Genomic DNA, 22,783 nt, shown 5'->3' with positions numbered 1-22,783 from the left:
TAAGAATAAATACAAATATTTATTAAAAAAACATAACATGATATAACATTTAAATATAACATAAAATGGACGAATCACTTGAATTTGCAGCTTCTTTGTGAATCTTATACACTCTGCTCAAGCTCTCCCTCGTTTTATCATTTTTCAGAGTCACTGCGATCCATGATGGGTCGTGACCCTCGTGCTCCGTTTGGCTTGGACTCCTTCAGCACCCTTTCCAAACCCTCGGGGTCCAGCCCCAAGCTCTTCAACAGCCTACTGCTGGGTGCTGGCCAGTCCCAACCCAAAGCAGAGGGTACTAGCCTCCGAGATCTGCTGAACTGTGGCTCTGGGAAGCTCCCGCAAGGTCCCACAGAGGGAGGAGTCCCCTTCCCTTCAGTGTTCTCCACTGCTGGTGTAAGTACCAGTGCTTTGTATCTATCTTGCATTGTTTTCGAAACTTGTTTTTAAATCATGTGTTTTTATTCTCATGATAAACATTTGTTATGAATAATATCATAGCAATCTTCATCAAGAGAAACATTTTTGTATGTATTTAAACCAGTAGAACTACATTATTCAAAACAAATGTTACTGTATAGTTGATTTATTTAAAACCTTTTGAGGGGGAATTTCCAGCTCATCATAATTGTAATATTATGAAACACGGTTACAATTTAGTAGAACAATAATTTTCTATTAATGGGTATATGTGTGACCAATCACAGAAAGTGCCGGTTCTGGGGCATTTTGGGTTATTCGCGGATTCTGAAAGTGTGGTCTCCAAGCTTTCCAACAATAATGCATGGAAATCTGATAGTATTTGGAGAAGTTATGGCCATTTGAATGTCGGCATTTTGAAAAGTTTAAAGGGGAGAAAACAGCATCTAAAGATTGTGCAGTTTTTTACAATTTTATTAATGTAGTTTTGTTCTCTCCTTTGTTAGCAGGCTGATAAAATGAAGGGAGGTCTTCCTAATTTCCTGGATCATATCATTGCATCAGTAGTAGAGACAAAGAAGGCAGAGGGTCGGCGTGTGTCAGGGTCAGCAGAAGGTGGCGAGTCTGGGACGGTTCCTCGCAGAGAGGGGGTGATGGGCCTCAGTGTGCTAGACCCCCACACCTCCCACTCCTGGCTGTGTGACGGCCGTTTACTCTGCTTACAGGACCCCAGAAACAGCAACAACTGGAAGATCTTCAGAGAGTGCTGGAAACAAGGACAGGTGAGGAGTGACGGTCAAATGCATGCACCTTTGTTTTATCAATTACGTTCTGCTGATGCTAATCACACTTTCTTTTGTTTAGCCTGTGCTGGTCTCGGGCATACACAGGAGGCTGAAGTCTAACCTATGGAAGCCTGAGGCTTTTAGCCAGGAGTTCGGAGACCAGGATGTAGACTTGGTCAACTGTAGGAACTGCGCCATCATCTCTGATGTCAAAGTCCGAGACTTCTGGGATGGCTTCCAGGTCATTTCCAGTGAGTTCAGATGCTTTAATATCTCCAGACTTATTCTCAAACTTGGCTGGGCTTTTCATAGTTTAATAAATTATTAAAGCTACACTGTGTAACTTTTTTTAGTTTATTCTTAGCTAAAAACACTTAGTTCTTTCAAAAATATATGTGCTCATTATTATTTATATACTTCTTTCAAGTAATAAAGTATTCTCGTAAGTTTATAATATGCCATTGAAAATACATACAGGTGAGGGGTTTGAATGCCGGTCGCCATGTTGCCCCTCCATCTTGAAAGTACATTAGCCAAAGAGGGACATACCCGTAAATTCAAGCTTTGTCTTTCGCGTTTTAACACTCGATGGCACCGTGTCGAATGTGAACCGGGGGATTGCCACGTTAATCATGGACTAAATTGGCCACCGTAGGAGTTAAAACGAAATCAGAATTGAAAGGAACAGAAACTATTATTCACTGGATGGTCATATACCTTTTCACCGTTAGATAGGGGAAAATATCACAGTGTAGCTTTAACAACAGTTTATTTGATGTTTGATTAATTGTTAACATCCCTAACTGTCGTCATAACCAGTTAACAATCAAATCACTTTAACCTGGCGTCTTATTATATTCTCCTTTCTTTTCTAGAACGGTTGCAAGGTGGAGATGGCCAACCTATGGTATTAAAACTTAAGGACTGGCCTCCTGGAGAAGATTTCAGAGACATGATGCCCACTCGGTAGGTTTTCTGATGTCATTCGGTGCCTTGGTATCATCATCTGTGGTCTATCTAACTGGGAGCAGCCAGTGTGTTTAGCAGTTTTTATGATTTGACTAACTTATGTTCTCCTGTTTGCAGATTTGATGACCTCATGGACAACCTTCCTCTGCCTGAGTACACAAAGAGAGACGGCCGTCTCAACCTGGCCTCTCGTCTTCCAAACTTCTTCGTTCGGCCTGATCTGGGCCCTAAAATGTACAATGCCTATGGTGAGGGATCGTCATTCGAAATCCCGCCAGTACTCAAGAGGAATGCGCTGACTTCTCTTTAACCTCTTTCCTTTGCCGTGTCTCTCTCAGGTCTGATCTCCACAGAAGACAGGAAGGTTGGCACCACAAACCTGCATCTGGACGTATCCGATGCAGTCAACGTGATGGTGTATGTGGGCGTCCCAGAAGGAGACAGCGATCAAGAAAAGGGTAAGCATTAATCTTATGTGTATAACATTTTTATTGATAATTTGCTGTCAAATTTCCCTGAACATGCTTTCTGTCCTAAAAGGGTTAATTCAATCAAAAATAGAAATATTGTCATTTATTTACTCCTCCTCATGTTGTTCTGAACCCATTTGACGAAATATGAAAGGAAAGGCAGAATTTGAACTCACTTTCATTGCATTGTTTTCCTCATGCAGTGAAAGTGAATGTTGAATGGGTCATTCTGTCTAGCTAATTATTTTACATTCTTTGGAATAAGTAAAGTCATACAGGTTTGGATTAATAGAAATAATTTTTTTAGATAAAGTGTCACTTTAGGCATAAGCTAAAATTAGAGAACCCACCCATAGATGAAATGTTTGGATAGGAAAAAGTGGCGTTCAAATAGAATAAAATAGATACAGTGCCTTACAAAAGTATTCAGACCCCTAACTTTTTGTTACATAGTTTTATATCGGTGAATAATAATCCCAAGCCTCCCTCAAGAGTTAGTTTCCTAAATGCCACCATGACAGACCTTAGTAAGTGTAGAAGCTATATTTAATTTGAATTGCAGATGAAGGTTGTGATGTCTATGTTTGCAGAAAGACATAGTGCCCTTCATGATTGGTACAAGTACAACGTATTGAATGTCTTTCCCTCATAGCTGTATTTTTGTTGGTGTCATTTAAAGGATTGGTTCACTTTTAAAATAAAAATGTCCTGATAACTTACTCCCATCTCATCTAAGATGTTAAAGTTCATTTTATTTATATAGCATATTTACAACAGCCACTATGCTGACCAAAGTGCTTAACAGAAGAACAAGGTTAAAAAAAAATATAACATACATAAAACAATACAAATTAGCCATAAAACAGGAAGACCACTACCAAAAATCAAAGCTCAGATATAAATTACCAACCGAGAAAAAAAAAAAAAATTCAATATACTAAAGAAAACGGCTACTTTTTAAAAGAGACTTGAAAGCAGACAGAGAAGAGGCCGTTTCTAACCTCTAAAGCAGGGGTCTCAAACTCAGTTTACATGGGGGCCGCTGGAGGTAGACTCTGGGTCAGGTTGGGCTGCATCAAGTATTCCACAGAAAAACAAAAAAAACAAGAGCACAACTGATTCAATCTTTATTATTAACAGTTCTTCAACATGAATCTTTCTTCTGAATTTGAACATTCCTTTCTGAACATGAATGGTTCATATAAGCTTCTCTTGCCTACTCTAATTAATTTTATATATATATATATATTGTGACGGGTCGGAGCACAAGACAGACACCGGGGGTGTGGCGTCAGCCCTCGAAGAGGCATTTATTCACATCAAACACATAACTTGTTCACAAACGGGGAATTAACAGACACTACAGGGGATCTGGTGTCCTCGGGGCAACAATAACTCGTCTCGGAAAGTTAGTGAGTGGACAGAATGGGTCCAGGAAAGGGGCGGGGTCCGGCGGTCGCACACGCTTCACCCTGGTCCGAGGCGCGAGGGGCAGCGGCTTCGATGCGGCGGCTCATCCTCTTCAGCCGCGGACGTCGAGGGGAAGAGAGGCTCGGCGTACTAGACCGTCAGCGGCATTACGTGAGCACTTCCATCCTGGACAGCAGGGGAGTCCCTCCGCGCTCCCTTCGTGGACCTCCGAGGACACCAGCGTGCATGCACAAGGGGAGAGGCCGGCCTCCTGGAGAGAGGCACGCTCAGCACTTAACAGTGGCGGTGATGAGGCTTCATGATCCTCAGGTGTGCCTCACCACTCACAGCCATTTCTCAATTCTCAGTAGTTTCAGCTCCCCTCCTCTCTCTATTACCCACACCAGTCAGGAACCTGGTGAAGGGCGGCGATTTCAAAGACGGGGTGGCGCTGATCATGTGGGAGTGGCAGTCGCTTCGTCACATTCCCCTCCCCTAAGCGTCATCCCCGTGGTAATACTGCCGCCCACACAGGAGTGCTACTTCCTCACCTAAGCCCAAACGGTCGGAGTAGGCAGTTCCAGGATACCTCTTCGGACACTCCCCCTTGCTCGCAGCACCCAGAACGGACAGAAATGCACTGGGATTAGGTACAGCCTCACCCAACCACAGGGTAAATGATAATAAACAGAATATCACTTACCCTTGTGTGGTTGGGAGGCTGCATCCATTATGTTCTTTGTCCCAGTTCAGGGTTCCCAGACTTCCGCGAGCGCGAGGGGAATGACGTCATCAGCTGGTAGTCTGTCTAAGCTCCACCTTGCCCGCATTCTCCACCAGTGTGACGGGTCGGAGCACAAGACAGACACCGGGGGTGTGGCGTCAGCCCTCGAAGAGGCATTTATTCACATCAAACACATAACTTGTTCACAAACGGGGAATTAACAGACACTACAGGGGATCTGGTGTCCTCGGGGCAACAGTAACTCGTCTCGGAAAGTTAGGGAGTGGACAGAATGCGTCCAGGAAAGGGGCGGGGTCCGGCGGTCGCACACGCTTCACCCTGGTCCGAGGCGCGAGGGGCAGCGGCTTCGATGCGGCGGCTCATCCTCTTCAGCCGCGGACGTCGAGGGGAAGAGCGGCTCGGCGTACTAGACCGTCAGCGGCATTACGTGAGCACTTCCATCCTGGACAGCAGGGGAGTCCCTCCGCGCTCCCTTCGTGGACCTCCGAGGACACCAGCGTGCATGCACAAGGGGAGAGGCCGGCCTCCTGGAGAGAGGCACGCTCAGCACTTAACAGTGGCGGTGATGAGGCTTCATGATCCTCAGGTGTGCCTCACCACTCACAGCCATTTCTCAATTCTCAGTAGTTTCAGCTCCCCTCCTCTCTCTATTACCCACACCAGTCGGGAACCTGGTGAAGGGCGGCGATTTCAAAGACGGGGTGGCGCTGATCATGTGGGAGTGGCAGTCGCTTCGTCACAATATATATATATATATATATATATATATATATATATATATATATATATATATATATCCTATAATAACTAAATCATTATGTGAAATAATTAATGTTTTTATTTTAATTTTAAATAATAGACTAATTCAAAGCTAGGCCATTATCAGGTCAAACAGAACAGTGAACAAAATTCTAGGTCTAATTCTAGTTGGGAAATAATCTATTTGGGACTAATAAATCGTCTCAAATGTTTCCAGTTCTAATACACTTTCATATAGTTTTCTTCTTCATTAAAATGGTCATAAATGATTGTAAATTTAAAAAACATGGACACGTTGCATTTTGTGTGCATTGAGTTTTGTGATTTCAAGAGAAGTCTTTCTCCGCAATTGTATTAAGCGATAGAATGATGCGCTCATCTCTGTGTGTGTGTGTGTGTGTGTGTGTGTGTGTGTGTGTGTGTGTGTGTGTGTGTGTGTGTGTGTGTGTGTGTGTGTGTGTGTGTGTGTGTGTGTGTGTGTGTGTGTGTGTGTGTGTGTGTGAGAGAGAACTGCACTAGCCAAAAGAGAATATAAACCCCGCCTACTTTGATTTGATTTCTCCATCTAAGCGCTGTTAGACTACATTCGTTTCGACTGTCTGATCAGCCTCTGTTCCTGTCAATCATGCAGTGTCAACCAATTATACTGCATGAGGGAGGGCCGAGCTAACTCTCTCTCTCACACACACACACGCACACACACAAATGAAGTGAGTCAGCAAGCGTGGCACACGCAACGACTCCGCAAAAAGATCGTGGGTCGCACGAACACTAAACTTTGATGTCAAGTAGGTGGCCACAAAATATCATCCTCCGGGCCCTGAGTTTGAGACCCCTGCTCTAAAGGCCTCTGCGATTGTGTCTAAAGTGAGGGACTACCAGCAGACCCTAACCGCAGGATCTTAGGCTTCTGGATGGAGTGTAGAGATGAAGAAGCTGAGGGAGGAAAACAGGAGCTTGGTTAGGTAGAGATTTATAGACAAAGAGAACATTTTGAAGTTTGATCAGGTGGCATGCCAAACACACAGAATCCTAGATGTTCTTATCTTTCTTTATTCAGTCGAAAAGACATTAAGCATAAAAAATGCATGTGATTGTTTTTTTTAGACACACATGCTCAAATTTGTTGCTGTTCTTCACGGCGAAGGGCGTAATCACATTGGAAAGGTCACGTGATGTAGGTAAAAGTACCGACCAAGTGCCGAAAAACACATTTTCTCCTCCAGCTTTAAAATTGTCTGACACAGAAGTTTCATCTTATTTTTTTGTAAAGGCTGTTTGAGTCAGCCTTTTACACGTTTGTTAACGCTGGATCAGTTCTTCCACCTACATCACACCTGACCTTTCCGTACGACGTGAAGCACAACACAGTCACGCTTTTAAGGTTAAAAAGTAAATGGAATTTTTTTTTGGTGTGTGAAAAAGTCCAATAGTTTCGCTAGATAAGACCCCATTCCTCGGCAGAGATTGTGCAGAGCCTCTTTAAAGCCCTTTTAAAACTGCATTGATTTGGACCTTTAACCCATTGGTTTCCATTGAAGTACTGAAGAAAGACATTTTTGATGTGGAGAAAAATGTCTGCCTCAAAAAACTTGATTTCTTTTTGACTGTATAAGGAAAGACACACACCTGGGATGAGATGAGTTTGAGGAAATGATCAGGAAAGGTTAATTTTGAAGTGAACTAATCCTTTAAATATAGCGTCTGCTCTGACTGAGGTCTCATGGTGAAATCTGTGCAGACTATGAGCTATTGTAGCACCTTTATAGCATCCCAACCACTCACAGGCCAGTGGGCGGGATGCAGTCAGGGCCTTTATGATGGCCTGTGCTCTCGGGGTCTTACTACTTTTGATTGTGGCACCATTTCTCATTCACAGAAGCAGACCTCGCTGGATTTAAAGGTCTGTGCATTTTTGTTTTAATTTCTCACCTCAGGCATGCCCTTCCCGCTTTTTGTTTTGTTTTGCTATCTCTTGTTCTACACTCCCATTGCTTTAACCCATCTCTTACTACTCTTTACATTAAATGAATTATTAGTGTTGATGGTTTATTATAAAACAACACTATGGGTAATGGGTATGGACAGTGCACCTGTCAGTAAAACATTTTGTACTACATTCGGAATTTGTTTTGTTGTTACATTTCACTGTGTTGATGCCCCTTCAGACCAATTTAAGATTGAGTTTGCTTTTTTTTAAGTGATCATGTAATAACCACAATTTTCTTGGTACTTTTCAAGTAGTTTTATGAATAATGACTTATAACTTTTAGAAATCGAAACATCCTCCTCAGTCCAAAAAAGATGATTTATTAAAGGAATAGTATCTTTATAAAAGTTCAAATTGCTGTTGGACATTAACTATAATGTGGATGACATCGAATAAATATTTTTATATTGTTTTAATATGTTAGATAGTATCTAACATATTAAAACAATATAAAAATATTTATTCAATGTCATCCAGTGCCAGCCGAACTCAGCCCCGCCCACAACATTTGTGCTCATGCATTTCGGTCTGGACTTGATCCATAGAAGAGTAATTATCCCTGAACAGAAACTGTTCGGACCAATGAAATCATCAGGGCGGGCTTTAGACGATGACGGACAGATGATCAACAGTAACGTAGTCATCCACGTCATCAAAGGCGCTTGGTTGAATTTGTTCTAATCCTAAATGGAGAACTTGTTCGTATATGCATTCACCTTCACTAGTTCTCTCTGAAATGACGATCGTGTTGTTAAGTACTCCGTGTATCCGTAAATATTTTTTTTACAACACCAGCCAATATCGTTTATTCCAGTGTGCGTGCAGACAGGGTTGCCAAGTTTTTACAACAAAACCCGCCAACTCGTAGTCCAAAACAATAGCTTTTCGGAGGGGGGTTTCCTCTGGGAAAAAAATGGCGTTTGGGGGTTAAAATGTGTTATTTACGCAAGGTTGCCTGTTAAAATTCACATTCCTGGGTCTATATATCACATAATTGAGATCGCTTTACTTCAACCCGCTGACATGGAAAACAACTCGCGAAAAATAAGCAGACTTAGCAACACAGTGCAGTTGAGTTTTGTTGACATTTGATAGGTAACGTTATGCGTCGCTCCATTGCTCTGATTGGTTGTAGGTCTATTCATTTGATGTCTTTCCTGGTTCGGTTGAAACACGCCATATATAATCCATAATTACAGCCCAATAGAGCAGTATCAGACTCATATTCTGACTAGAATTGAGTATGACCACATCAGGCTAATGACTAATATTATGACCCCTTTAAATAGTTCATATCTGCTATAGGGAAAAAATATTATATGCATTTAAGTTGTCCATGCTTTTTCAGTGGTGGTTGTTGATCATGTCATTCTCTTTTTTAAATGTTTTTATTCTGGGATTCTGTGGTCAGATCTGTTTTTTTTCTCTCTCCATAGAATATTTTGGGATATTGAAATGGGTTATTGTGATTTTTAGTATCCCTCCCCCCCTTCACATTCTTCCTGTTTGCTCCTTTTGCTTGCTTGATCAGTAGGGCTGTCAATAGATTGAAATTTCCTGTCTATTCATCTCAAATTGCTTGTACTTCACCCTATCACATGTAATTCCTCCTAAAGAGAAAAAGTCAAAAGATGTAGTTATTGTGTTTGGTAGTTATGCCACACCACGCACTTAGAAATAGTAAGAATTTTCCCTGTGTGGTATTAATCTTGTAACATCTGAAGCCCTGCTCCATTATGTTTTGCCTAAGTGTTTTTCATGTGAGTGAGTAACTGAAGGTGATGCAATGGATTATTTCTTGGAATCCCACTGTTGTAATAGACATCTACCTGACAGACATCTCTGAGGGGGCTTTCACACTGGGCACATTTGCTGCGGTCCAAGTCTGACTGTTCTGCAACGTTGGTCTGGTTTCACACTCAACTTAATTCTGTCGAACGCTGGTGCGTTTGCGTGCATTTTACGCCATCCCAAACGTGTGCGGTGCATGACAGAAAACAGGACATGGTTCAATATATTATTTGTTTTATTTATTAATTTGGTGCAGTTATGCGCACCAGAGCGAATGTAACTTGCGTTTACTCTGTTCGTCACATGAACGCGGCTTTCTGCTGCTTGCAAAGTTCTTGTAGGGGAGACAGCAGATCGCGAACCATCCAGTTGCCGCTTAGTTTGCACTCACTCTGCACAGTGACACTGCAGGCTCACTCTCGCTGGTTTTCCCAGGTAAATCTTCCCTTGCATGTTTAATTGAACTAATAATGTCACCCGCTTAAATGCATGTGCAGGTTACTTGAGCAAGTGCGGACCCAAATTTCGAACTAAACTGCCAGTTTGAAAGCACCTTGAGGTGACAGTCTTAGGCCCCATTTACACCTGGTATTAAGATGCATTTTGGTTTACAAGTGTAAACGCGTTTGCATTTGTCCACTTTTGTCCACTTCCACAGGTAGTCGAAAATACATTTGACCAGGGTTCTCCGCTGCTGATCTAATGTGTAAACATTATGGGAGGTAAACCAGACAGACGCGATTTAATGTGGTTTACATTAGGGCTAAACGATATTCTGTTTTAACATCGACATCGCGATGTGCGCGTGAGCGATAGTCACATCGCCTGAACATGCGATGTGAAGGGTAGTAACCCATTGTGTATTAAGAGAACGGTAGCAGACAATAAACACTTGAGTGACAAGAGGATCTGCCACAAAAAAAAGGTTTCGTACCAGAAATCATCTTTTTGGGACTATTTTGGCTACAAAAAGGAGGATGTTGAGCCAAAAGAGGTACTTTACATGGAGTGTCAGAAAGTTGTGGCCACAAAACAAGAAAACGCCACCAATTTGTGTGATCACTTAAAACGGCACCACAAAGCTCTTTACGATGACTACAAAGCAGGGCTCGACGTTAATGCTTGTCCGAGACATGTGGATGTTTTGAACGGACAAGTGAAAGAGAATTTTACTTGCCTGACTGACAAGAGCCGCATACAAACAAAAAATAACTAGCGAATCACCAAAATGCAAGACTGTTTGTGCATTTATTGAGTGTAAATGGTGACCAGTAGTGGACTTATAATATATAACGAACTGACGATAATAAGGTTGGGCTGTTGACGCTCGTGCAGCATCTCAAGGAGAAATTACAACACTTGAGCGGTGTTCTGAATACCATCACGACTTATTTCAGCAGTGAAAATCGTTCATAACAGAACCGTAACGCGTCTCACTGATAGCAACAAGTTTTACTGAACGATTCAGCGTTTGAATAAATCGGTTAAATGAACGACTGAGTGACTCACTTATTTACAACTACTGGAGGTTTAGTTTTATGTTTACACATACTTTCAAACATTTATTTTTGTCACTTGTAATGAAGCTTGCTTATTAGTGAAATTATGAATATCATGGAATGGTAATTATTAACTTTAGCCTGGATTGATGGCTCTCAATATCGCAATATATATCGTTAGGGGGAAAATATCGCAATGTAATTTTTTTCCAATATCATGCAGCCCTAGTTTACATGCCCGAAAGATATACCCAAGCTCTCCTGGTCTTCACTTCTGAGTTTCCAACACATGTGGTTTAAGGGGTGAAAAAAGTGCAATGCATAGTGTGCTCTCACCATTACTGATTTTTAACACACACACTTGCAGCGTTCGGCCGGTCTTGTGGCTGTCAGAGCAGGAACAAAAGCTGATGCTCTGTTTTTCCCCTTGTCTCCTTTCGCTTTCATACGTAAATAAATTGCACATAGTATGTGAGCTTATTTTGTCCATTCAGGAGAGAAGTGATTGAAAGTGGACAAAAGAGATGGATTGAAGCGTCAGGTGTAAACAGAGCCTTAAACTGTAAGAAAAGAGTAGGGATGTTTTTGGGGCCCCTAATCAGATTCGAGTCCTTGAATCAAGTGTCTGCCAGTACAGAGTCCTGATCTGATACTTGTATTTTCTTAGTGCTTCACTTCAAGTACATTAAAGTTAATAAAATCAATCTAATGTGTATAAAGGATTGTGCAGAGTGTACAGAGAGGGCTCAAATGTTAAAAAGGAACATCCGTCACTATGGAGTAATTTCTAATATAACAAACTGTAAACTACTATAATTATTTTAATAGGTGAGGGTGAGGGTGGTTATGTCTGATTTTTGGTGATGTTTTTGGAGAGCAGGGAAAGAGTATATGAGAGAATATGCTATAACAGTTAAAGGGGTGGTAACAACCGTAACAACCGTAACAAAGTGAACATTTTGAATGAATCGTATGTGTTAACATTCATTTTGACAGCCCTAGTGTTAGGTAATTATATCAGTTTTTCATGTTGCGATTAATTGCTAAAGCTTTTATCACGATATTGAAATAAGTTGCAAAAAAAACTGTTGTCATAGTATAACAGGCTTAAGAACTCTTTTTGTAATGACAAAAATAAACCTGAATGTTTAAATACAATAATACAATGCACCAAAATATATAAAAGTGTAATTTTCAAACAGATTAAAGCGCCAAAGAATTAGGCTTTAAAGAACAACAGGTAACACATAACAATAAGGTCTCATTATTTAATGCATTAACTAAGATTGAGCAATAGCTATATTTGTTACAGAAAGTAGGCTATTCATTTTTTGTTAAAGGTGCCCTAGAATGATTTGAAAAATATTTTAAATTGTTCTCTGATATCTAAATAAAGGGTATTTGGCTTATTTAAGGGCAAAAAATGTCCAGATACAGTTTTACAGGTCTATTTACAACCCTATAAATTGTCCCTAGGATGTAATGCTCTGTTTTTGCCTTATTTGGAAGAGTCATGAATATTAATGTTGAGTTCTGCTCTGATTGGCTTATTTCAGCAGCTCACAGCAGTTCAGTAAAGCGGCTCGTAAGTCCTGGAAATCCTGACAGAACACAGACCGACTGAATGACACTTTAAGCAGAACATCTCAAATGGAGATTGATAAAATGCAGCTTGTTTATTGGTGTTTTCAGATCATCCGCGCATGAGAAAGAGCTCACGTGTTTGCGGTTGCCAGATTTCAGTAATTTAAATCCCCCAAACAGAGCTTTTCTGTGAAAAGTAACCCCGTAAACTATCCGGTGTTTTACCTAAACATGTCCAATCTGGCAACCAAATGCACGCGAGCTCTCTCTCGCACCCGGATGATCTGAAAACACCAATAAACAAGTAAGCTGCATTGTGTCAATCTCCATTTGAGATGTTCTGCTTAAAGTAGGGGTGGGCGATATCTCGATATTTAAAATATATCGAGATATTTTTTCAACTCGATATGGATTTGGACATATCGTATATATCGATATATTGTTAATATTTAATTCTGATTCCGCCACTTTGCTTGTTTGCCTTCCCTGTGCTGTGCTCGCCCCCGCTCGCGCCTCCCGCCTCTTGCTTTTGTTCCCCTCCCCTCGCGTGTTGTCTCATTGAACACGGCTGCTTCCACAACCAGGTGAGGATTAGTTATCATGTTGACAAGCGCGCGCGTTGTTCAGACCATTTTTTCCTTCTAACACAACTGCTTGCTAAAGTTCATAAAGAAATATTAATGTTCATCATAGTTCAAATCGCAAGTTTCACCCACAGTCAGGGATTGACACTATTGGTGCGAGACGCGGTCATGCCAGTTTATGATTTGTGTCTAACTGATCGCATGGTTTTCGGTTAAAATGTCAAAATGATCGCATATCATTTGAAAACATTTAAAAAGTATTGCAATATCATTACTATTATTATTTTGTCAGCTTTATCACGGGATTATGATGAATAGGTCTATTCACGTTTTAACCAAGAGGGAAAAACGCGACATCCCGGGTGTCCTGAGACACGCGGTGCTCTTCTGTAAGTTGTACTGTATCATATTATCATATAGCCTACCTTCTGACATTCATATTTCGTTCTGTAATTGGAAAAGAAGTGAAATTCAGCTCATGTAGCCTACATGATCCGCATGATGAGTTTGAATTTTGTCAAACTCATGACAAACATCACTGTTTGAATTTTGATACAAATTTAACAGGAAATGGTGTTATGACCAAATCAGTTTATTTATATCTCAGTCATGCCCCCATCTTTCTGCAAAATGCTTACTGTTTACTTTAAGTGTAAAAAAGGGAGTCTTTGATTCATCTTTTGAAAGCATGAAATAAATGAAAAGGCAATATTATTTATTTTCTTTTACAGTTAAATTATTATTATTTATGTAATCAGGGAGTTTTTTTTTAAAATGTCGCAAAAGCACTTTGTTCCCACATGAACTGACTACCTCTTTGCACTTCAAAAAAAAAAAAAAAAAAGAATTTGTGGTATTTGGCATATTTGTTTTTGCTGTAGTTTTTAGGGGGTTATTTTTCCTGTAAAGATATCGAGATATATATCGTATATCGAGATATAGCAAAATATATCGAGATATATTTTTTGCTCCATATCGCCCAGTCCTAGCTTAGTGTCATTCAGCCTACATTTTAAACTGTTCTTTTTTCGTCAACGATATTGCATGTTTATATAATATAACGTTAGTCACAATGTAGGCTACACAGTGACTGTGATGTACTCTGAACAAGCATGCAAAAACATCATAGGCCTACTTCAGTTCTCAAAAATATAAATATAAAACTTATATTTTTAGAAAATGAATAGCCTTGTCAAATGACTGTGGTTTTAACTTATATGATGGAAAAGGTGACATGTGCTAGAAGGATCGAGTGAACGATCTGTAAGAAACGTAACTTAAGTATGTTTGTAGTTTTTAATACAAAATAATATTACCCTTTGTCATTAGACACACTATTTAGTTTGGTATGGTACTTGGTGTTTCCTATTGTTACTCTACTAGCATCTTGCGTCATCTAGACAATGCGGTCTCTCTAAGAAACTTTCCGTTTAATCAGAAATAGTTTAAACAGCTAGTCAATAAGTGGATAAATTACTTACTGCTAGCAGGAATACAGTTGTCCCTTTTCTTCAGTTTAAGACGCTGAGCGAAGCTTGCTTGAAATGGGCCGAGCAAAAGAACGATTTTGAAATAAATTGTGGTATCCGATTATAATAAACCTTAACCATGACTGTTGACATATGAAAGCCTGAACATGACGTGTGTCATGAGAGCCGTTTTCACTATCCTCAAGTGTCGTTTGTTTATAGTTCCGATGATTCGGCTCCGTCAGTTCCGCCTGACAATGAACATGTTTGGACAGATGCAAATGTTGGGGGCGTGCATATAAATGATCCCCAACGCTTGCGTCACGGTTGGACTTATTTTGAGAAGCACTTTTTTTTCTGTGGTGTTTTTGATTAACAAGATTTACATAAGAAGTAGGAGGCAATGATGTTTGAGACTCACAGTATGTGATGTCCATGTACTGAACTCTTATTATTTCACTATGGCAAGGTTAATTCAATTTTTCATTCTAGGGCACCTTTAATGTTAAGAAATACAACTGATCATTGTTAGTTTTTTATTGAATAGAATAGAATAGAATAGAATAGAATAGAATAATTGATTTTTTAAAAGTATTTTTCATTGTCAGTTTGGAAATAATGAATTAACATGTTAACTAATGAAGCCCTATGTCTTAAAGTTTTACTGATAAATAATCAATAACAAATAATCGGAACATTTCTAATCATTAGGACATGTTGTAGTCCAGATTAAAGAATAGAAATGTCTAAGTTTGAAAATAAATAGCTGTAAGTCTTTAATTATTTGGTGTTGTGATGAACAACTTTGAGATTGCAAAAAATAAATGGCTGTTTGAAGCAGTTTAAAAACTTTACAAGTGCAATTGCTTTGTTTGCGGTGTTTCCAGGGTAATCGCTGCGTTTTGCCGTTCCATCAGCGCCCTCTGCCGTCATTGAACGTGTACTTTATTCAGAGCGTCTCCTTCACTTGTTCAGCCATGTGCTTCTCATGTACGTTAGGCTTGTTTACATCTGAGCGCGTGTCCCTTTGACGCAGGATACAGCGGTGTTGTAGACCTGGAAGCCCAGCCTGATCTGCCGGCGATTTGATTTCGCCCTGAAACTCAGTCTGGAAACCCGTACATTAATTTCTACTGCTGCTGTTACGCTTTTGCGGGAACCAATCACAGACTGGCTTATCCACCTGGCACGCTATTGGTGGGTTTAACATGACGACATGTAGAGAAGCGATGGGTCGTTGCCTGTTGATCACGTTTCTTGTGGTCTGATTGGTTGAAGGACTATCCAATTGCGTTCAGAGTCATTTAAATAATGCTTGTTGATCACGCCTCTTGTGCAGTAGAAAATACAAAGCAGTCTCCCCAGACTAATGTTCAATCTTAAATTGAGCTTGGTCTGGTGATAGCTAGACAAGCGGTGTTGAGCATTGTATACAGTAGATGTGCAAAGTATTCTTAAATCCATTATTATTTTTTTTTTTTTTTTTTAAATAAATTGATATCTATTGTATTATGAAGTGCCCACGATAACAATACAGTGCATTTTCATTATCGTGATATACTGCATCACTGAATATCAGCACATGTCTAAATTGTAATCACTCAAACTTTAAAATATTTAATACCTACTTTCCCAGACTAATGTTTAGAGACCTGCTTGTAGTATGATGCTAAATGATGGACAAAAGGCGCATGAACATGAACACAGTGACAAAGCTCACACGGAAAAATTGTAAACCGGTCATCATAAATTTATACAACGCAGGATGTTTTTCTTAATTGAAACCCGTTGCGCCAACGCTCAAAGAATCTTACAGCTACTAAGAAAAAAATAAATAGTATCCCCTTAATGTAATACAAGCAGCCAATCAAAATCCGAGAAGTTCCAGTCAAATGTGCTTTCAGATCAATGTGCATGTAGACCAGAACTCTCACTTCAGTTCTGCATGCGAGATCTGTCAGGAGGACTTGTGGTTTCGTTATTTCTCCTTGTGACGTGGTGATTTTTGTGCGCAGTCATATTTTTTGTGCTTTCTGAAGGTTTACATATTATGTGCGAGCTTTGTCACTGTGCTCACTGCTGTAGTGTAGAAACAAAGGAAGCTCCTAAAATCAATATGAATAGTACAGCTGTAGATCGCAGTCTTATGGAAGGTACTTTTACACAAGTTATGATTGTGTGTTGGTTTACTGACCGACCTGTTCTTACTGCAGAAGTGATGCTGACCATCGAAGAGGGTGATGTGGATGACATGACTAAGAAAAGGGTCTACGAGGTCAAGGAGAAGCCTGGAGCGCTCTGGCACATCTACGCCGCCAAAGACGCTGAAAAGATCCGCGAGCTCCTGCGAAAGGTGAAACGATGATGTTTGTTTGATGTGATTGATTTTAAAGTAATAACTCATCCAAAAATGAAGACCCTTACGTTTTTGAGTATGTATGAATAACTAAAGTTAATTACACCTATTTATGGCAGGTTGGAGAAGAACAAGGTCAGGAGAACCCACCAGACCACGATCCTATCCATGACCAGAGCTGGTACCTGGATCAGACGCTGCGCCGCAGGCTGTTCGAGGAGTATGGAGTCCAGGGCTGGTCCATTGTGCAGTTTTTGGGAGATGCTGTGTTCATCCCAGCTGGAGCGCCACATCAGGTTAGTTACTGAGACGATGCCCACCAGAGTTCAGTTCAAAATCATGCACTTGAAACTAGGGGTGTGCAATATTGTAACAATTATTAGAGATGCACTGGAAATTTTCGGCCAAAACCCGAGAATGCACTTTTGGGCCATTTTCGGCCTTTCATCTCTGAAACAATACGGCCGATGAAGCACACAGAAACCGCGATCTATAATAGGGGTTGTAACCTGAAAATAATGCTTTATGTTTCTGTCGATGGATACACGTATCGGCTCATCAGTGATGCACTACAACAACAGCGATAATAAAATAAAAACAAGGGTCTCTCTTTGTAAACTTTTTTCAATGCGAGTGCTGCCGTATGTTCGAATAAAATCAGTAGTTTTTGCCATCCTCACCCAGGTTTAGTGCCAGAAGATGCGAATGAGAACCCGTGCACTGTGAGAAGATTTATCTCTGTGCACTCATCCGAAAGCGCACAAATATTGAGTTCTCTATTGAGTCTTACGCTTGAACGGACAAACTCACACAAAAAGTATGTCAACATGTCCATCTTGATGAGTATCCAAGCAGACGTAGTCTGAATATGCCTTAAGTGAACTTTATATAGTCGAGAAAGATGACATATATACGTGCATTAGGTCTTAAAGGGGCAGTGACCTTTACTGCTGTCTGTTTAATGTCATACAAAAGATAAGGACTCACTGCTCTTGATTGAATAGATTTGGTAAGTTTATCAAGGATTATTCTTTTTTTATATAAAAGAGAATAAAAACATCATCAAAGTCTTCCATATGTGACATCAGTTAGTTCATTAGAATCTCTTGAAGCATTGAAAATACATTTTGGTCCCAAAATATCAAAAACTATGATTTTATTCAGCATTGTCTTCTCTTCCGCGTTCCTCCAAAAAGATTTAAACGGTTAATGAATCAGTGAATCGATCAATGATTCGGGTCGCCAATGTCACGTGATTTCAGCAGTTTGGCGGTTTGACTTGATCTGAACTGCTGAAATCACGTGACTATCTATGTAAAGCAAACATGTAGTAATTAAACTATATTTGTCCAAATATGCACGCTGTTTGTCAAGATGAACAATGTGCCAACGTGATAAGAGAACATGAACCACCCACGAACATGCTGGCAAATGCGATAGAGGTGTAATTCTAGATCGGGGGCGGATGAGGGTTAAAACCACAATATAAAAACAGACAATTCTGGTCCTTGATTATGATTGGATGAGCCGTGTACACAAACAGACCCGTGACCGGATTACATCAGTGTTACTGCGCCACCGCGTCTTATGTTTTGCATTTTTGTCAAACCTGCTTCGTGTCGTGCCTAAAAACACCCTTTAGGTGTTCTAAATTCACTGTAAACCACGGCGTCACCGGGCTTGTTGATTTATCACGGTATTATCATAGACGATACATATGACCAGTGTTGGTGGTAACTCATTACAAGTAACTTGAGTTACGGATTCAGATTACTTTTCCATGTAACTAGTAAAGTAATGCATTACTTTAAAAATTTACAACAAAATATCTGAGTTACTTTTTTTAAATTCGTAATGCAAGTTACTTTGTTTTTCCATTTATTGACTGACAGCTCTCCTGTCTCCATGTTAAGATAAATCGTAAGTGTGGAGTTGTTGTGTGTAAACTAGAGATGCAACCATACAGTTAGTCCACGGTTCAATACATACCTCGGTTTTTAACCACAGTTTTTCGGTTCGTTTTTTTTTGCTATTCTATTCTTAGGTGACAGGAACAGAAAAAGGTTAAGGACAAAATGTTTTTATTGCAATACTCTTTCTTTATTTTACTTGAAAACCCTTACTTAAACTTAAAACTTTACTTTAAAAACCCCTTGTACACATTCCCAGTGTATTGTATATAATAAAATAAATATTTATAAAGATTTACAGTAGCAGCTCAGAGATGTACAGTAGTATTTAAGTATAAATTTGAATGAATTAATGTAGGCTAAAATTAAAACTACATAGTCTTCAATATACAACATTGATTAAAAGCTACTGTATTAAAGGTCTTTTGTTTTGTTTTTTATTAAAATCATTTTAGAGGCGAACTGTCCCTTTAAGAACAGCATGTTCACTAGGCTGCTGTTGTCAATTGAAGACCTGTTCACATCTCATATATAGATGCACGTGATTTTACTTTCACTTTAGACATATCCGACTGTGTTTATATGTTAACCTTGTGTGTATTTGACAGTATTAGCGCAGTAAGACTGTCCAGTAATGTGTGTGTTTGACAGACGTTTAGTTTGCGCACTCAATGCAAAACAGTGCATGCATTGAACAGTCCTTGCTGTTTAAACATATGCACGCAAATGAAATGTTTAACCGGCAATGCTTTAAAACGCTGCTAAACACCCCTTAACTTTAGTGCATATGATTGGATATTTGCTCATATCAGCGCGTAGACTCACAGGCACACTCAAACAGCCGAAATAAGCTGAGAGAAATATTTCAAAAGGAGAGAAATTAAAATAATTAATTAAATGCAAAACCGAAAAAAACTCAATTCACCAGCGTGTATTGAACCGTGAATGTCGTACCAAACGGTTCAATATTATATTGAGTATTGTGACATCCCTAGTGTAAACATTATGGTTATTGTAGTTTTACACTAAATGTGAGTGTGCATTTACTAATCTCATTTGCACAAAATTTTTTAAAATCTGTGAAATGCAAAATCTGAATACAATGCAAACCTCCAATAATTAAATAGGTTAAATAACTCAAATATGTGTACACATTCAATCTCACTTATATTAACGAAACGCTATTGGCTGTTTCAAAAAAGGGATGGGGCTGCTAACAGCTGAAGCCGTTTCAGGGGAAATTGCGTCAACACATTGAATAATGCACCGCGTTTCAAGGCACTTCAGTGGACCTTTAATGATTCAGTTAAACCATATTCAGAAAAGACTTTAGATATTTAGTTTTTATTGGAAGTAAGGTGTTACCTGAGGATTGTTGGTCACACTTTTGGTGTGAAAGGGTCTTTACATTTGCTCATAAATATAACTTTTTTGTTGTATAAAAAAACAAGCCCAGCCCAGGTGAAAAAATGTAATGCAAAAGTAATGTAATCCATTAATTTTCTTAAACAGTAACTAATTAACGCAATTAGTTACTTTTTAAAGGACAACTCCGGTGAGAAATGACCCTAGGTTTAATTAACAGATGGTTACCGAGTAGATCGTTCTCTGGGATGCGTTTTCATGGAAATCGAATGTAAAGCGTTTTATCTCTAAAAACAGATTAGCTTATAACACTAGTCTATGGGACACAGGGTAGTAAAATTAAATCGCTAGTTAATACCACTAACAAGGCTCAAAATAGCCTCACACTAACACGGTAGCATAATGAGGGTCTCTACACGCAAACCGAAGCATTGAGAACTTTGTAAGTGAACAAACAGTTTAATAAGAAGATACTTTATAAACACAGTCCATTATGCGTTCACAGACAGACGCCATCTTGGAAAACAGTCTCGACGAATCGATCCACGAGCGCTGTTCTAAGTGAGCTGGTCGATAGGAATTAAATTTGTGAAATGTAATTACATGGACATTTTTATCTATTTATTTTCTCTGTTGCATTCAGTGCTTTCTTCCGGAAACAACGGACCATATGAGATTCCAAGTCACAGTTCATCACTTAGCAAAGCGTTCGTCGCTCGACTAGTCGAGACTGTTTTCCAAGATGGCGCCTGTCCGTGAACGCATAATGCACTGTGTTTATAAAGTATCTTCTTAATAAACTGTTTGTACTCTTACAAAGTTCTCAATGCTTCGGTAGGCATGTAGGGACTCTCATTATGCTGCCGAGTTAGTGTGAGGCTATTTTGAGCCTTGTTAGTGGTATTAACTAGCGATTTAATTGCACTACCCTGTGCCCCATAGACTAGTGTTATAAGCTAATCTGTTTTTAGAGATAAAACTCTTTACATTCGATTTTCATAAAAAAAGGCATCCCAGAGAACGATCTACTCTGTAATCATCTGTTAATTACCCTAGGGTCATTTCTCACCGGAGTTGTCCTTTAAGGAAGTAAAGCAATATTGTAATGCGTTACTTTTGACAGTAATTTTCCCCAAACACTGCATATGCCACACCCCTACTTAACACACAAATACTAATTTCCTCACCTTGGTTTTGCCAGGTGCACAATCTGTACAGCTGTATCAAGGTCGCGGAGGACTTTGTATCTCCTGAACACGTGAAGCACTGTTTTAGACTGACACAAGAGTTCCGGCACCTTTCCAACACTCACACCAACCACGAGGACAAGCTACAGGTATTTCTATATGTCCTTTACAAAATCTATTTTTCAGCATTTCCTGCTAAGCCAAGCACGTTGGTTTAATGTTGTATTCTGTCGTTCACAGGTGAAGAACATCATCTACCATGCTGTGAAGGATGCCGTGGGAACACTAAAAGCCCACGAGCCCAAGCTAGGCCGCTCTTAGTCAGAGAGATTTGGGTTTGGATGCGCTCGCAAAACAAGTTGTTTATAATGGAACGCACCTCAGCGTTTTGGTAGGATGAAGATGCTGCTTCATCAGTGTTACAAAAGCATTGTTTAGTTTTACAATCCTTTTCTCTGTATTTAAAAAGTCTGTTTTTTGCTCAGCGTTTAAAGTTTGTTGGACTGTTCAGAGAGCTGGTGATTATAAGCTGACATGAATCTTTTAAAAGGTTTTTCTATGACTTCTGTGAAAAGTGAGCACTGGGTTTCTTCTCAGAGAACATTCATTTTGTGCTCTTCAATGAAGGAGAGCTTTTAGTTAAGATGGGGGTCAACAGTAATTCAGACGATTAAAAGATTCCCGCCACCTTTTCCAGGAGAGGTGGAGAAGAACATGGAAGGGATCTAGACCAAAGTTTTTTAGTTTTAAGTTCTCTCTCTCTCTCTCTCTCTCTCTCTCTCTCTCTCTCTCTCTCTCTCTCTCTCTCTCTCTCTCTCTCTCGCTTTCTCTCTCTCTCTCTCTCTCTTGCTTTCTCTCTCTCTCCCTTTTTTTTCTCTTTTTTTGATGATGAAAACATGTCCTCTGCATTTTGTAAGATGCCATTTAGGTAATATTTCACTGACGACAGGAGTTCGACTGGCTTTGAGGAACTGTCATTCAAGAATCAACAATTCCAGCTCTGCAGAACTACTGCTCATTAATATGTAACAATATATATATTGATCTTAGCAGTGTGTATGATTTTTTTTTTTCCACAATAAAGATTTACAAGAAAGGATTTGGCCCTGTTGTTTGGAAATGACACAATGAATTTCTTAGCTATCTATTTGTTAAATGCTTACTATTTTATTTTCTAAGACATTTTGTGGTTCATGGATGGCACTGCAATAAAATAAAGCTTTTGAAATATTGTTTACTTTGATATTTTCTTTATGCAAAAGAGGAACTTTGGCTGTAATCTGGGTTTATCAAATAACTTTTGACTTGTGCTTCTGTAAAGCCAAGCGGAACATTAATGGCCAGAGGCATGAGCATATTTATATTAGTCATAACTAAATGCCACTTGCTGGAAAAATCTGAAAATGTCAAATAAAATAATTTTCTTAATATTTATTATTATATAAATCTAAAAATACACTTGGGGGTAAATTATATTTTAAATTATACAT

At 39.5% G+C, this 22,783-nt stretch overlaps 1 protein-coding gene across 1 annotated transcript in view; it reads left to right on the top strand.

Moving 5' to 3' along the window:
* Nucleotides 1–22,526, top strand: part of kdm3b (lysine (K)-specific demethylase 3B) — a 43,902-nt gene extending 21,376 nt beyond the window's left edge. The window contains 11 exon segments of the mRNA XM_067457926.1: nucleotides 149–396; nucleotides 930–1,202; nucleotides 1,285–1,456; nucleotides 2,081–2,171; nucleotides 2,292–2,422; nucleotides 2,513–2,632; nucleotides 7,438–7,461; nucleotides 16,689–16,828; nucleotides 16,951–17,127; nucleotides 21,308–21,442; nucleotides 21,534–22,526. Coding sequence (XP_067314027.1) covers nucleotides 149–396; nucleotides 930–1,202; nucleotides 1,285–1,456; nucleotides 2,081–2,171; nucleotides 2,292–2,422; nucleotides 2,513–2,632; nucleotides 7,438–7,461; nucleotides 16,689–16,828; nucleotides 16,951–17,127; nucleotides 21,308–21,442; nucleotides 21,534–21,614 — 1,592 coding nt within the window. The 3' untranslated portion in view covers nucleotides 21,615–22,526.
* The last annotated feature ends 257 nt before the right edge of the window (nucleotides 22,527–22,783 follow it).

This window comes from Pseudorasbora parva, chromosome 11 (genome assembly GCF_024679245.1).
Source record: "Pseudorasbora parva isolate DD20220531a chromosome 11, ASM2467924v1, whole genome shotgun sequence".
NCBI classification, from domain to species: Eukaryota; Metazoa; Chordata; class Actinopteri; order Cypriniformes; family Gobionidae; genus Pseudorasbora; species Pseudorasbora parva.
Note: the sequence above shows the minus strand (reverse complement) of the source record. Positions and strands in the feature narration are given on the sequence as shown.